The sequence below is a fragment of the Colletotrichum paranaense genome (genome assembly GCF_030867605.1).
Source record: "Colletotrichum paranaense strain IMI 384185 chromosome Unknown Scaffold_4.1, whole genome shotgun sequence".
Lineage (NCBI taxonomy): Eukaryota > Fungi > Ascomycota > Sordariomycetes > Glomerellales > Glomerellaceae > Colletotrichum > Colletotrichum paranaense.
The window spans coordinates 3,621,984-3,635,741 of record NW_026848962.1 but is presented as its reverse complement, the minus strand read 5'-3'; the positions used below and the strand labels follow the sequence as shown (position 1 = coordinate 3,635,741).

General features: G+C 53.1%; 6 protein-coding genes across 6 annotated transcripts; 4 read left to right on the top strand and 2 right to left on the bottom strand.

Annotated features, from left to right (window-relative positions):
• Positions 1-999: 999 nt before the first annotated feature.
• CPAR01_06190 (uncharacterized protein) lies at positions 1,000-1,221 on the bottom strand (the record flags this gene model as incomplete). Its single annotated transcript, XM_060490464.1, has 1 exon — positions 1,000-1,221. The coding sequence occupies one exon, from the start codon at positions 1,219-1,221 to the stop codon at positions 1,000-1,002; it is 222 nt and encodes a 73-aa protein (XP_060351930.1).
• A 1,224-nt stretch (positions 1,222-2,445) lies between these two features.
• CPAR01_06189 (T-complex protein 11) lies at positions 2,446-5,759 on the top strand (the record flags this gene model as incomplete). Its single annotated transcript, XM_060490463.1, has 4 exons — positions 2,446-2,494; positions 2,777-3,310; positions 3,590-3,620; positions 3,737-5,759. 4 exons carry the CDS (start codon positions 2,446-2,448, stop codon positions 5,757-5,759), a joined length of 2,637 nt encoding a protein of 878 aa, XP_060351929.1.
• Positions 5,760-6,337: 578 nt separating this feature from the next.
• Positions 6,338-6,643, top strand: CPAR01_06188 (uncharacterized protein; the record flags this gene model as incomplete). Its single annotated transcript, XM_060490462.1, has 1 exon — positions 6,338-6,643. One exon carries the CDS (start codon positions 6,338-6,340, stop codon positions 6,641-6,643), a length of 306 nt encoding a protein of 101 aa, XP_060351928.1.
• A 2,445-nt stretch (positions 6,644-9,088) lies between these two features.
• Positions 9,089-9,650, bottom strand: CPAR01_06187 (uncharacterized protein; the record flags this gene model as incomplete). Its single annotated transcript, XM_060490461.1, has 4 exons — positions 9,089-9,221; positions 9,281-9,390; positions 9,449-9,470; positions 9,523-9,650. 4 exons carry the CDS (start codon positions 9,648-9,650, stop codon positions 9,089-9,091), a joined length of 393 nt encoding a protein of 130 aa, XP_060351927.1.
• A 333-nt stretch (positions 9,651-9,983) lies between these two features.
• CPAR01_06186 (transcription initiation factor IID) lies at positions 9,984-10,592 on the top strand (the record flags this gene model as incomplete). Its single annotated transcript, XM_060490460.1, has 2 exons — positions 9,984-10,044; positions 10,120-10,592. 2 exons carry the CDS (start codon positions 9,984-9,986, stop codon positions 10,590-10,592), a joined length of 534 nt encoding a protein of 177 aa, XP_060351926.1.
• Positions 10,593-12,266: 1,674 nt separating this feature from the next.
• On the top strand, positions 12,267-13,697 carry CPAR01_06185 (integral membrane protein DUF6; the record flags this gene model as incomplete). Its single annotated transcript, XM_060490459.1, has 1 exon — positions 12,267-13,697. The coding sequence occupies one exon, from the start codon at positions 12,267-12,269 to the stop codon at positions 13,695-13,697; it is 1,431 nt and encodes a 476-aa protein (XP_060351925.1).
• Between the last annotated feature and the right edge of the window lie 61 nt (positions 13,698-13,758).

The window sequence follows — 13,758 nt, the reverse complement described above, 5'->3', positions numbered from 1 at the left end:
GGGAAGTCAACAAGGCCAGGCGAAGATAGGCAAAGAAGGGAGGCTGGTTGGCATGTTCCACGAGGTACCCATCTTGCGTTCCGTTCTTCGAGATCACCGACAGGCGCATGGGTTGTGGTTCTTTTGACTCTCTCCAGCTGGTAGGGACAGGCCCGCGTGGACCACCAAAGACCCAAGACTCCAAGAGTCCCGAGTACCAAACGAGTTGTTCGTCCACCCCCCGGCCCGGCGCAGGGATGGCCTTGGTGCTAATCGCCCCAGCGCGCGATGAGCGTGGCACGGCATGGCATGGGCATGGCAGCATGGCAGCATGGATAGTTATCTCGTCGTAGCAGCCATCCGTCAGTGTGTGGGCTGTAACTTGGGAGTAGCAGCAGACTCAGAGTTCCCTCAGTCCACTGTCCACCTGACGGGGGTTGGTTGACGATGCACTACCGTGTCCAAATGGCCAACGGCAAATGACGAGGCCTGCCGCCGCAGCAGCATCATCGGTGGCACCAGCGAAAGCAACTGCCGTTCCCCATGCCTCCATTCGCTACTCACGATACTGCTGACAGGAGAGGCGCCTTCTCTTTGGATCCCGATCTCCGTGTTGTTGCGCCTCCGGTGCCACTCTGCTGGGGCAACGACCATGTATCCGTATCGGCCGGAGCGGGTGTTGACACACGTACTGGCCCGCTCTATATGGCGTGGCGTAGTAGACGAGTATGCGGCTTGCATGTACGCAGTACACATGGTTTCTCACTCGGTGAGACCCCGAGGAACTACTTGACGAGGAGGTGTTCATTTGCACTGTCCTACTGCAGGCCGCTGCTACTCTGCTACGGCGACTGCCACTGCCACTCCCGATGCCGCCGATGGTTGTTACTGCCGGCGGTCGGGCGATAGGCGGTGGGCGGGTTGGGTGGTGTTGGCAACAGGCGGTGGCCGTGGCTTGTTCAAGGCCCCGGAGACGACGGGGGGGACGACATCACAAAGGGACCTCTCCACGATGACGCGCTAAGGCTGACTAGAAGCGAGTAGCGGGCTGGAAGTGGAGGGGGAGTGAAGGGACTCTGCGGCTTGAGGCGTTGATGAGGCGTACCGTACCTGACAGAGAAAATGGCAAAGTGCCAAAAGACCACGGACGGGAACTGGAAGGGATGCCGAGTCGAGATGTGATGGGAGGGAAAAGCTGGACAAGAGGAAGGGAGGAAGCATGACACGGCCTGGCACGTACATGATGGATGTACCCTAAAAGTTGCTTTTGTGAGCGCAAGATACGGGGCGAGTACGGAACGGATACTTCTGGCCTTGCATATCCTACACAACGAGACGGAATTTGACGACACCCTCAACTCGTCCTTCACTATCAGTGCTCGACCGCGAAAGCCCACCCACCCAGCTCCTACCTAAGGTATGGAGCCTGACTACCTTACTTGCTGTCCTGGCCTCGTGCTCGAGTTGGAACTCTCCTTCCACACACAAACACCGCACACACACACACACACTCATCGTCGGGCATACAGGGCAGGGAACAGTGGAGGAGTGACAGCACAGTACAAAACCAAAATGGGAGGGGAAGGGGGGGCCGAGAGAATGGATGGCCCAGTGGCCAGTGGGTGCTGCCGCTAAAAAGATGAAGCTCCGGGTGTGTAGCGTGTGCCGTGTGGGAGTGTGGGAGCGTGGGAACGTGTGGAGGGTCTGGTCTGGTCTGGTCTGGCACTGCACTTCTTTCTCTCTCTCTCTCTCTCTCTCTCTCTCGCTCTGAGAGGTGTGAGTCTGCATTGAGGATGCATTGCCAGCAATTTCACCCAAGTTCCCCCAACCCATCCAAGCGCATAGTCCCCTTGGACATTTGGGTCCTAGTTCCTGGCCCGGCGGCGGAGAAGGGTACGTACCCCCGATCTGGGGCCACCGTCCGTCACTTTTGGAGACTCAACGTAGCTGATGTACGGACTACGGAGTACCTTGCCCTGCCTCACTACCTTACTTACGTAGTACCTCGAGGCCCATCCCCTCCCCCCCTTTCTGAGGTGGCCCCTTCACAGAAACTGGGAGGCAAAGGGGGGGCCTTCACCGTCCGGTTTAGTGTGCCAACACCCTCTGTACGCTACTATGCAGTAGAGTAATGTAGGGACAGGATATGGAAGCCAAGTCCAAAGTACCTCTCCACCATTCAACGGATGACTAGTGACCTCCCTGGGCCCTTTCTCCTCGATGGACGCTACGGCTCTCTCACACATACACTACTCCGTAAGGTACTCATTGGATGCATGTACTCCGTTCTCCGTACCCATCTTACCTCCATGCCACGCCTTTTGCCTCGTCTTCTTCCACGTTCAGGTACATGCTCTCTGCACTGCGACTCTATGTAGGATGTACGTACCTTGACCCGGTATCTGTACCTGATCTGTTCCTACCCTCCCATACCTTACCGTCTTAATATTATTGTTTGGCTTTAACATGCTCCAGTCCTCCTTGCGCTCTGTTACGACTCTCGCTCACACTCGCCGTACTCCTTTTTTTTTTTTCCCTTCTCATCCCTTCCCCGGCCGCATACTCCGTACTGCACTGACCTGACCTGACCTGACCTGGGCTGGGGCCTGACCTGACCGTACTTACCGACCGTATTTCTCTTGCCTCTTTCCCACGTCCCTGCACATTTGAAAGACGTACTCGTTCTCTTCTTCTTCTTCCTTCCTTCTCCGTTTGCAATTTCCTCCCCCAATTTGTAATTAACAGACGGATATCCTCTCTGGCTTGCTTCTTGCGCTCTTTCACACACTCACTCCAGACCAGTCCCTCATTGCCTCTGGATATCCCACACCCCCTGAGCAATCTCCGTCGCTGCTGCTGCTTCCTGCTCCTGCTCCTACCTTCTTAAACATCCACCTCGCCGCCCTCGCTCGCCCTCCAATAGACTTTTACCCTTTCCCTCCTCACGAATCCTCACTCTTACAACCTCCGACTACTGCGGCATTCTTACCTCGCCAACAATACCCGACCAACAGCCGATATACACTGTACACCCACTCGACCACATCCTCGGGCTCTGAGTTCCCGTCAGATCCGACCAACGACATTTCAAGAAGTGACTTGGCCGCTTGTTTGCTTCTCAGCCGTGCCTTTGCAGCAAGCACACTCCCACAACGGACTCCTTCTGTGGTCCAGTCGCTCCTTTCTGCTGCGCTGCGCTCCTCTGCCTGGGCAAACATCCCTCGGCCGATACATCCACCGCTGATTCTCGTACTCGACGACTGCAACTCCTGCTGCATCCCGCCCCCCGCCCAGCTACTACTGTTTTTGCTGCAGTATTTTGTCACATTCGGTAAGTTACAACAAGCCTACTTGGCTTACCCGGCCACAGATGGCTGCAAACTCGCGGGCGTCCTTCCCCCCTCCCTTTGGAACTCCCTAGCCCATTACACAGGACTCCGGGAACCAGCACCTGCATTCGCCCGCGTGTGTGTCGCTCACGAGACCCTCTTCGTCTCACAAAACTACCGATGCTTGTTTGCGGCCTTTCGACTAGATATACTCTTGCTAACTTGCTTCCTCGGGGAACACCAGCCACACAAGAACGTTCCAACCTGCTCTGGTTACTTAGGCTTCGCAACTTACTCCAACGTCGAGTTCCAGTGTGTAATATTGGAGGATCTAAATTTGGTTTCTGACCAGTATTTACTGAAAGCGCGATTTCCGACGACTTGGGAGATCAGTCGAGCAGAACGTATAACGTACGTTAAATCGACAGAACGAGAATCTCGAAGATGGCGGGTGATCAGGGAGCCGGTGGCGGCATAGAAAGCAACCGTCGCCACATGTCGACTTCGACTCGCAACGGCGAGAACGAGCCCATTCAGGAGTCTGAGCCGCAGACCGGAAAGCAGACGCAACAAGAGGAGGCGAAACCCCAGTTCAAGCAATCGTCACAAGTCTCTCCCAGAGGCTTCAACCCACCCTCGAACACATCAACACCCACAACAGCACCTCTCATGGCCAGAGCATCATCCAACAGTTCAACTGTATCAACGCCAAATGTGCCTACAGACAGCTACTTCGGGACTGTGCCGGAGGTCAAGGCTTCTGCTCCCCGGATCTCTCGGCCGATTGAGCCCCCTGTGACCAAGGTGACCCTAAGCGAGCTGGATGTCTGCAAAATTATGCACAACCCAAAGTTGCGTCATGACATCAACTTTGACCCCGAGTTGCACTTCCGCCCTAATCTGGACGGCGACAAGGGCAAGAGGAAACAACACAAGGCGGACCTTTTCTGGAACACCCTTCAGGAGCAGCTCATCCAGTTCGTGAGCGAACCAGAGTCCTTCTTCTCTGCACACGGTCAGGATGATGACTGGTGCTTGCCATCTTTGTTGAAGGCGGTCAAGGAAATCATTCAAACTTTGGTGCCCCAAAGAGACAGAGTTTACTTGGATGAGGGCCTCAATGTCGATTTGCTGATGCAGCAGTTCTACAGGGGAATCGCAGACTTGGAAAAGCTTGCTCTGTGGCTATCTCGAGTTCTCAAATCCCACTGCGCTCCGATGCGTGACGAGTGGGTGGACCAGATGTACACACAGTTGAGCAACGGAAACCGGACCAACAACGTGGATGAGCTTGTCAAGGGCATGAAAAGTCTGCTCAGTGTTTTGGAGGCTATGAAGCTCGACGTTGCCAATCATCAGATTCGCTGCCTTCGCCCGATCCTTATTGAGGGAACCATTCCATTTGAGCGCAAGTTCTTCGAGAAAAAGATTCAGGGGAGCAAGCTGGACGTCACTCAAGCAAATGCCTGGTATAGGGATGCTGAGCAGAGATATGCTGCTTCTGTGTCTCCCATCGCAGCTCATTCCTTTGGGGAGATGTCTGTCTTCTTTGAAGCCATCTCTCGCCTGGTCTTGCCCTCGGTATCCGAAAAGGCGTTGCCCAACACCTTCATCTTCGACGAAGAGAGATTCGGCAAGCTCCGGGCGGATATGTTGGACGCCATCAACTTGGAGGTCTGCATGCGTATGTACGACGACCTCGAGAGAGTAGGCCGATTGAACGCCCCTCTCTTCGCCAGCTCCTTCTCACAATTCGACGACGAGCCTCGCAGCCGCCCTCTTTCTATGACTCCCGACTTCAACTTCAACACTCCTCCCTCGCGGCCGTCGAGTCTCGCCTTTAGCTCCGGCGACTCTGCCACTTCATCGCCCCGATCTTCTCTCATCCTACCGCCTCAACCTACCTCCGATCCCACAGAATCTCTTGCCAAGGCTAGAGATGTCTACAACTCCTTGGTCGCGCTGCTCCACACCTCGCCGCCGCCGCGTAGGCACGAATCTCGCTGGGAGGCCATTGCTCCCTCGCTGGCCCTTCAAATCTTCCGATTCACCAACGCACCCGCCGACATGCTACCGGTCTTCGAGTCGAAGCTCGCTTCCCACGTTTGCGACATCAACAGCCCCTTGTTCCAAGAGGTTGAGGCGCACTTCCACCACAGGCTTCTGATGGAGCTCCAGAAGCGAGTGCGCGAGTTCCGCGGGCTGACTGGGGTCGGTCTTTTCACCGTGGCCACTGGCGGCCGTGTCCAAGGCTCAGGACGATCCATCGGCAGTCCCGACCGTGAGGGCTTGGTCTCCGACGGCAACCGTGAGAACCGGGATGACGGCGGAATCGAGGACATGGCGACTCGGCTGGCACACCTTGGTATCCTCCACTGGAGAGTTTTCGCCGGCCTTGCATACACTGAAGAAGAGCAGGCCGACAGCTTGATGGAAATGAACCAGTTCTGAGACATTCAGCCTTCATCTCCCAACACAACTCCATTTAATCAAGGGATGCTGGTCTCAAAAGAAAGACGAGCGACCCGACACGCCCTGGCCCTAGCATAGGGTTTCTCTATTATGTCTGGTCGAACAACAATACCCCTTTTTACAGTTTTTTAATTTTGATATTGCGGCTATTTTTCACAAGACTCTATTTGGCTATGGTGGGGGTCACGGAACCTTTTAGACGGTGTTTGGGGGTATCAAAGCATCAAGCTCGCGAGCGCTCTTGCCGCAATGGATTACTTGGTTCGGCGTTGCATTGGGGAGGTGGTCACATCCAGATACATAGCGCACTTTTGGCATTGCTAAGACAGAAAACAAAGAGTAACAATTCGCCATTCACATTTTGCTCCACCTCTTTTGCCCGTTCTTTCATGGATTGTATTATGTGATTGGCATGCTAAATTGTGGATTGTTTGTCTGTCGGCTGTGTCCGCTGCAAAGTTGTATCCGCATAAAGCAAGCAAGTGCCATTGTTGTTGTACAAGAAGAAAAGAAAGATAACGCTGGACCAGTCTTGAGGCAGCCACAATCACAATCACATGCGGATGCCGGGTGATAGCCAATCGGTGAGTTTTGCTTGCATATCGATCCGGGACGTGGATGTATGTCTCCCATGTATGTATCCTCTTCCTTTGGGGGTTATTGACGGGGTTTTGGTGGTGTTTGTGATTTTGGGTTGTACGTGGTTATGGAGTACATTCCAGACGTCAGTCGGGGCTTGTACGGTGGTTGCGGTACGTTGGGTTTGCAATGATGGGGTCCGGCTGGTAAGTCTACCTCTTTTAGCAGATTCTCTAATGTTAGTATGTGTTCCATGTCATGCTTTGGTGATTATGGAGGAATAGATATATTCTCAAATTGTATTGATTGGTCGTCTTGTCTATGTCCTGTTTGCCCTTCCTTGAATGCCGCATGTTGACAAGTGCTCATTCAAGAGGCGTTGTTAGAAATCTGCCACGGATCACTCATGATCTCTAGTTTAGGGGAGATTGTGACGATTGATAGATATTTTGCCAATATAAAATACGTTAATTAGGAATCGAAGCTGACCTTAGCAGAAACACTCTCAGTCGAAGTAAACGGAATCAGCTGAATGTCTGAAGCACTGAAAAGGAGAGAAGACGATGAGAGGTCACGATGAATGACAGAAGCAAAAAGGGAGCTTTCGTTCTTCAGCAAGGTAGCGCGGCCGTACAACGAGGGCCTGTTGACCATTCACACTTCCCGACAGCTTTCCCTTAGTCGACTGACGACTATTCTGTCCAGTTCCGGAATGGTCAACCATTCCACGTTACCGGAGGCCATGAAGAGTTGTGGTTGTGGACTTGTTCTGGATAGCGGTTCAGTCAATGGGTCACGACCCCCACCACACTCACTCGTGTCTTTTTGCTATTTGCCCTTTCTTTCGTACTCACGAGACGCGGCGACAGAATTCACCCTGAAGTCGAGGTTATCTATATGTCTTCTAGCCCTACTTTCATCTCATGCGTATCGGTGAATAATTCAGAGCCTGATGTTCCAATCGCGGTACAATGTAGTCAGTATCAAAGAGTCACGTAGAGAATTCCGAGTCGGGAAATGCTGGTTCACTCCAAGATCCTCCAACAGCGGGCCCAGTCATATCGAACTGCTGATCAAAGCTGCAATGCGTGGTTTGGAGGGACTTTTCGTGATATTGCGCGTGTGGCGTCTAACCGTACAGATCCACAAGGCCCCTATCGACGGTTTTCGGTTTCTTTCCCAACCAGTTGCTCGTTGCTGGAAGGGACTGAAGATAGAAAAAAGACGTACGAATATTGCCTTCGAGACCTGTCACCAGGCTATCTTGCCGGCTACTATTCTATTACTTTGATATGCCAGTTGTTCTGGCCATCTCTCAAACGTTCACGCAGTCTATGTTGGCACGCGGGTTACTGGAGCCAACACGGTTTCCTGCTCTGGTGACTTGAGCTTTCTCCGGAGAAGAGAAAAATTGCCTTGTACTTTTTGGTGCCATTCTTCCCTGTAGATACAGATGAACTCTCTTTTACGTGTGTCGACTTCCACCCCATGATCTTTTTTTTTGTGTTTTTTTTTGCGTATGATCCAATAAGTTGTCTACTTCATGACGTCGATTTGGTTAGCACTGCTCTCTGATCTGATGCCAGCAGGTTAATGTATGCATCGATAGCAAGACATCAGTCGCAGGTATGGTGCTCTGTTCCATTGGAAAGACATTGTCTGATGGTGTTCCCATCGCCTCGACTATTTTTGTCTTTGAGGTTGCTTGTTGTTCCAACCAAGGTTCGATCAAAGTAGTATGAGGCGAGGTGGCAGGCGACGCGTGCGATTCAAAGACAAGGATACCAAAGATTAGGACAAGATAGACACCAGTATTAATGCCGCGGATACGGCTGGTTCAGTCTCGATAGGTAATTCCCAGGCAGCCGTGGCGCTTCGGAAAATATGCGACGGTAGATGAATTTAATTAACTTCAATTTGAGACGATATCATGGACAGATTAAGGCTACAAACCACTAAAGAGTAATTACGTACGGAGATATCGCGACGGGTAAGCTTTTCTGCCTACTTACGTGGCCAGGATTACATGAAAAACACTTCAAGATTGAAGTCCGTACAGATTGGTAGCAAAGATGTATGTTTTATTACTTCATATCCAAGTGCTTCTTATCCAGAGACTTTATGTTCTCGATACTAAGATATATCGACGAGTAGTTGACGAAGAGCTTATCGATGGTCGTTTCTCCGGAATATGACTCAGAGTTTGTTGCTGCCACAAATCTTACATCTCAGATGCAAAGCTTACGAACCTCGACGACGTTCCAGATCAGGACCGAGAGAAGTCGCCTACTGGGCGACGAGGGACCTTTGAAAGCGTACGAGAAGGCACTGGGCTGCTTCGAAGCTTGTAGTCAGAGACAAACCGTCGGGTTTAGAACTCTGAAAGTCATGCGTGGCACAGCCTACAAATGTACATGACGTCTAGATCAACGCCAGTGCCGGAACCGCAGTTGCCGTCGACGGTGGCGGAATTTCTTGCATTATTTCTACTGTCGCCGGACAGTACCCATATACTACTGATATCGTTATGCGGGTCTCATTGACCGTAGCCATATCCTCTTTCTTACGCCTGGCGCTGGCATCCATCTAACAAAGCAATGTTTCATTTCCCAGACCAACTCCAAACCATTTAACAAGTCTTTTCGTACCCCCATCGAGAGGGGTTCCGCTCGCGCGCATTCATACAAGGAGGGGTTGAGTGTTTAGTTGATGAGCATGGAGACCTACCGTTACCCAGTTAGAATCGCAGAGGGGAGTAGTTGGGGGAGGGAGAGACTTGCCGCCATGACGACACAGCATAAGCTGATGTATGGACTTAACCGTTCGCCAACTCTTGCGAATTTCCAAAATATGCCCATGATACTGTCGAAACATGTTAGCAAACATGTTCCTGCACGTGTGCGTGCCATTGGTGATCCTACCCGTCCTTGTTCCGGTCCATGATGGCGGGCATGAGCTGGTGCGCGTATGCGCATGTGCAAATGAGAAGGAGAATGACGAGGAGGAGCGACTGGAAGTTGAATAGGGCGGTCTGTGTCTGGGTTAGTACGACTATGGTATACTGAGCATGATCGCGAAGCTTGACATACCATATTTGCAAGTTTAGTCCCTCTTTGAGAGTGAGTTGGCGGCTTGAACGGGGAATTTTGCGTATATGGACAACCTAGCTTGACGGTCGCGATACAGGTGGCCTAGGGGTGCAGTTGTCTTCAGCCTCTCCTCGGTGGACAAGGTGGCCTGGAGAGTTTGTGCCACATGTGGCCTGAGCTTGGAGCTCTGCGTCAGCCACATTTGGATGTCGAAGCGCCACCCCCACAGCCAGCAGGGGTGCTGGACAAGGCCCAGAACCTGAGGCTCAGGAAGGTGCCTTATCTTATCGCAACCCTGCAAGCTGAGGTGCCTTCTGTTCTGTGCCGTGGAGTCTGTCACTCAATCCCAAGCACCTACCTACCTACCTACCTACCTAACTCTCAGCCTCTCCACGACGACTCTACCCTAGCAATCCGAATACTGAACCTACGCGCATCACGAAAGAGCCCTTTCGAATCCGTCCAGAGCGAACACAACGAAAATCAGAAACATCTTGCCCTTCACGATCGGATAATCAGGAATTACCTGTCCATCATGGAGCCTCGCGCCCGCGCCGCCAAAAATGTTGGCAAGATGAACTTCAGCCACAACGAGCGTATGTTCCTGCTTCTGTAGAACTCAGCGAAACCAGTCGCCGGGAAATCAAACTAATAAAGCTCGCATTCTGCAGTGGCTCAACTACTATACGCCCACGGCGACGTAAGGAATCCGCTCCCCGAAACGATTCGCGTGCTCGACGAGATCGTAACCGAGTTCATCCAAGGCATGGCCTTCGAGGCGACGCGCGCAGCCAACTACGCGGGAAGGCAGAAGGTCAAATACGAGGACTTTGAATTCGCGTTCCGCAAGAACGACGCCTTTCTCGGAAAGGTCCAGGAGGTCTTCGAGAAGAAGGGCGAGATCGAGTCGGCCAAGAAGATTTTCACAAAGGACGACGAGGCGGTGCTCATGAAGGACGCCGCGGACCAGGAGCACGGCAAGAAGGATAAGGCTGCCAACGGTACGGGCGAGGCTTCGAGTGCAGCGGACGCGGCGGTGAAGCAAGAGGAGGAGCTGGGCGAGGCCGACGACGACGCTGATGCCGAAAGTGAGGTCGCGGGACGACCGTCGAAAAGGGTCAGATTGGACGGGGACGGGAAGTGAGTTAACTTCGGGTAATACGGGTGGAAAGTGCGGCCATTCGGGCTCTTTTTTTTTTTTTTTTTGGGATGAGGCATAGCATTAGGCGTTTGTTGGATGGTGGTCTTGGGGCATTGGCTTTGATATCATCCTTACAAGGGGGGTCTGGCTTAGGAGGGGTCAAAAAGCATCATATTCACGATAGTCAAATGGACATTCATCAATTTTTGGAAGACTTACTGCGAAAGGCAGTTGATTTCTCCTAGGGATAGCAACTGAGTTTCGGAGACTAGCTGAAATCTGGTAGATATGAGCCAGGTACCCATGCATGTTGACCGATATCTTGTCTAACGACCAAGCATCAAGGGCTTTCAGTCGGATCATGCAGGATCATCTATTTACAGATGCTATGTATTGCTGTGACCGAGTTGAGAGAAAGTCATTTGATAAGGCCATCGAAGTCTGGTCGAATAAGACCACCTCTTGGAATTGTATTGCTTTGGACTTTCGATCTACAGCTTAGCAGAGACAGTACTGAAAGGTCGATACGAAAATCATCAAGGTTCAGCCGCTTGCATATTTCGACATGCATTCGAACGGCTTAAACTTTAAAGTTTACAAGCAACCAGAAACACGGGTTTCTGGCATCTGCCCGAGTCATCCAACCCCATTTGCTCCGAATCGGTGCCGGGTCCGCCGCTGTCGGTGTTTGTGCGAGTGGATCCGCGCCGAGAAAGTGGGCTGGTTCAGCCCCCCGGCAAACGACATCCGGCGCATTTCTCAGTGCCTTCCTTCTCTGGCAAAACCTGGGAACATGGTGTGGTTGCGATATCGGGGGGGGGGGGGCAAATTCCCTAATCAGTCTACAGGTGACACCCAGCGATGATCATACTGTTTCTGTTTTCTCGGTGTCGGCGGCGCATCAGCGGAACAAAAGGGCGCCCTTGCCAGCGGGTTGACGCCGGGCTAGCGGTAGCGGGGGGTTGGTTGGTTAGTTTCTATCGAATCCTCTGGGCGTTTCTCAAGTGGGTTGGTTCATGACCATTCGATGCTGGGGGATTCCCACTCCGCCCACAGCTCTTTTCCCTCCTCTAGCGAATCCGCATTGCTGCATTCGCCAACACTGACTTGACTGACACACTTGGAGGGATTTCAGAGGGGGTCATCTTCTCACGCATCTGCCACTAACACCCAGTAAAGAGAAGACGGGCACGACGGGATGCATGGGTGGGAGACCTGATGGTGGGCTATGCAGGCACGCCAGGCAGCATGTGCCCACGCCGCCGCACGCAATCAACCAACACATTTTGCACATCGATACTCCTCCGCTCCCACCTCCGCCCCCGTCTCCGCCCTGGTGAGGAACTATCCCGAGTGACTGACTGAGAAACTGACAAGCAGGGCCCCATACACTACTTTACTCCAGCCTCCCCACTTCCGATGAACGATGGGGAGTCCTTCTGGTTTCTGTACCTTTTGTCTTTCCCTGTGACTACACCCCGCTTCAATGCATGGTCGAAAATTTCTGTCTATCTCTGTTCAAGTGAAGAGTTCATTCTTACACACGCTATTTTGAATATCGAGTGAGCTGGTCGAGATCACTTCTCGCACCGGAAATATAGCCTACTTACGTACGCCAGCCCTACTGCTTCACTCTGCATGGCTTTGGACCTATAGACATGACATCACCTAGCCGCCATGTCCGAACAGAAGCAGAACCATGATAACCTATTCGTTCCTCGAAACACCGAGGCCAAGTTGAGGTCTGATGCAGAACCAGAACACACTGATGAAGCCAGTCAGAGGTTATCAATAGACAGCAAGATGTCCTGGTCACACGACCATGGGAAGGGACTCTCAGCCCTACCAGATCCAGATTCGTTCCGCAGATTCTCCACGAGCCCGTTCCAGAATGGGAGGACGTCACCGTTACCAGGGGCAGAGTACCCTCCAACAGTATTACAGAGTTCTCAAAAGAATACGAAACTGGCGGCGTTCTGGCAGACCAACAAAGGCGTCGTCTTGGTGGCATTATCACAACTATTCGGTGCTCTGATGAATCTCACAGCAAGGCTCCTCGAGCTCGAAGGCGAAGGAATGCACCCACTCCAGGTGCTCTTCGCCCGGCAAAGCGTCACGATGGTCTGTTGCTGCCTCTACATGTACTACATGAAGACGCCCGACTTCCCCTTTGGAAAGAAGGAAATCAGATGGCTTCTCGTTGCCAGAGGCGTGACGGGCTTCTTCGGCATCTTTGGCATGTGGTACTCGATGATGTATCTCCCCCTCGCCGAGGCCACCGTCATAACCTTCCTGGCCCCCAGCGTCGCCGGCTACGTGTGCTATCTCGCCCTCCGCGAACCGTTTACCAGAAACGAGCAGATCGGCACCGTCATCGCCTTCTTCGGCGTCGTCCTCATCGCCCACCCGACCTCGCTCTTCTCCGGGGACTCGACGTCCATGGCCGCCGCCACCGCGCCTGAAACCCCGGGCCCGAATAATGGGACGATGACTTCGACGCTGCCGGGACTGAACCACCAGGCTACGACGGCGGAGCGGCTAATGGCCATCGGGGTTGCGATAGTGGGTGTGTTCGGCGCCGCCGGAGCATTCACGACAATCCGGTGGATCGGGAAGAGGGCGCACCCGCTCATCTCGGTGAACTACTTTGCGACGTGGTGCACCATTGTCTGCACCGTCGTGCTCACCACCGCGCCCATGCTCGAGATCGGACAACCCGCCCTGCGATGGGGTCTACCACAGACGGGACGGCAGTGGCTCTTCCTCGTGCTGCTGGGCGTGTTCGGGTTCGTGATGCAGTTCCTCCTCACGGCGGGGCTCGGCACGGATCGGTCGAATAGGGCGAACGCCATGGTGTACACGCACATGCTCTTCGCGGCAGGGTTCGACCGGTTCATCTTTGGCAACGTCATGGGGTGGATGAGCCTTGCGGGCTGTGGGCTGATCATCGGAAGTGCGCTTTGGGTGGTGCTGACGAAGAGAGCACCGGCGCCCAAGAGGGAGGCGGATGTGGAGGTTGCCAACGTGCGGGATACGGAGGCTGTGCCGATGTTGGCTGATATGGATGGTGGAAGGGACGAAGATTTTGAGCTTCAGAGAGTGAGGTGATGATGTTTCACGGCTTACGATGTATGATGTTTGGATCTAAGCCAACAAGACGAAGAAAAGG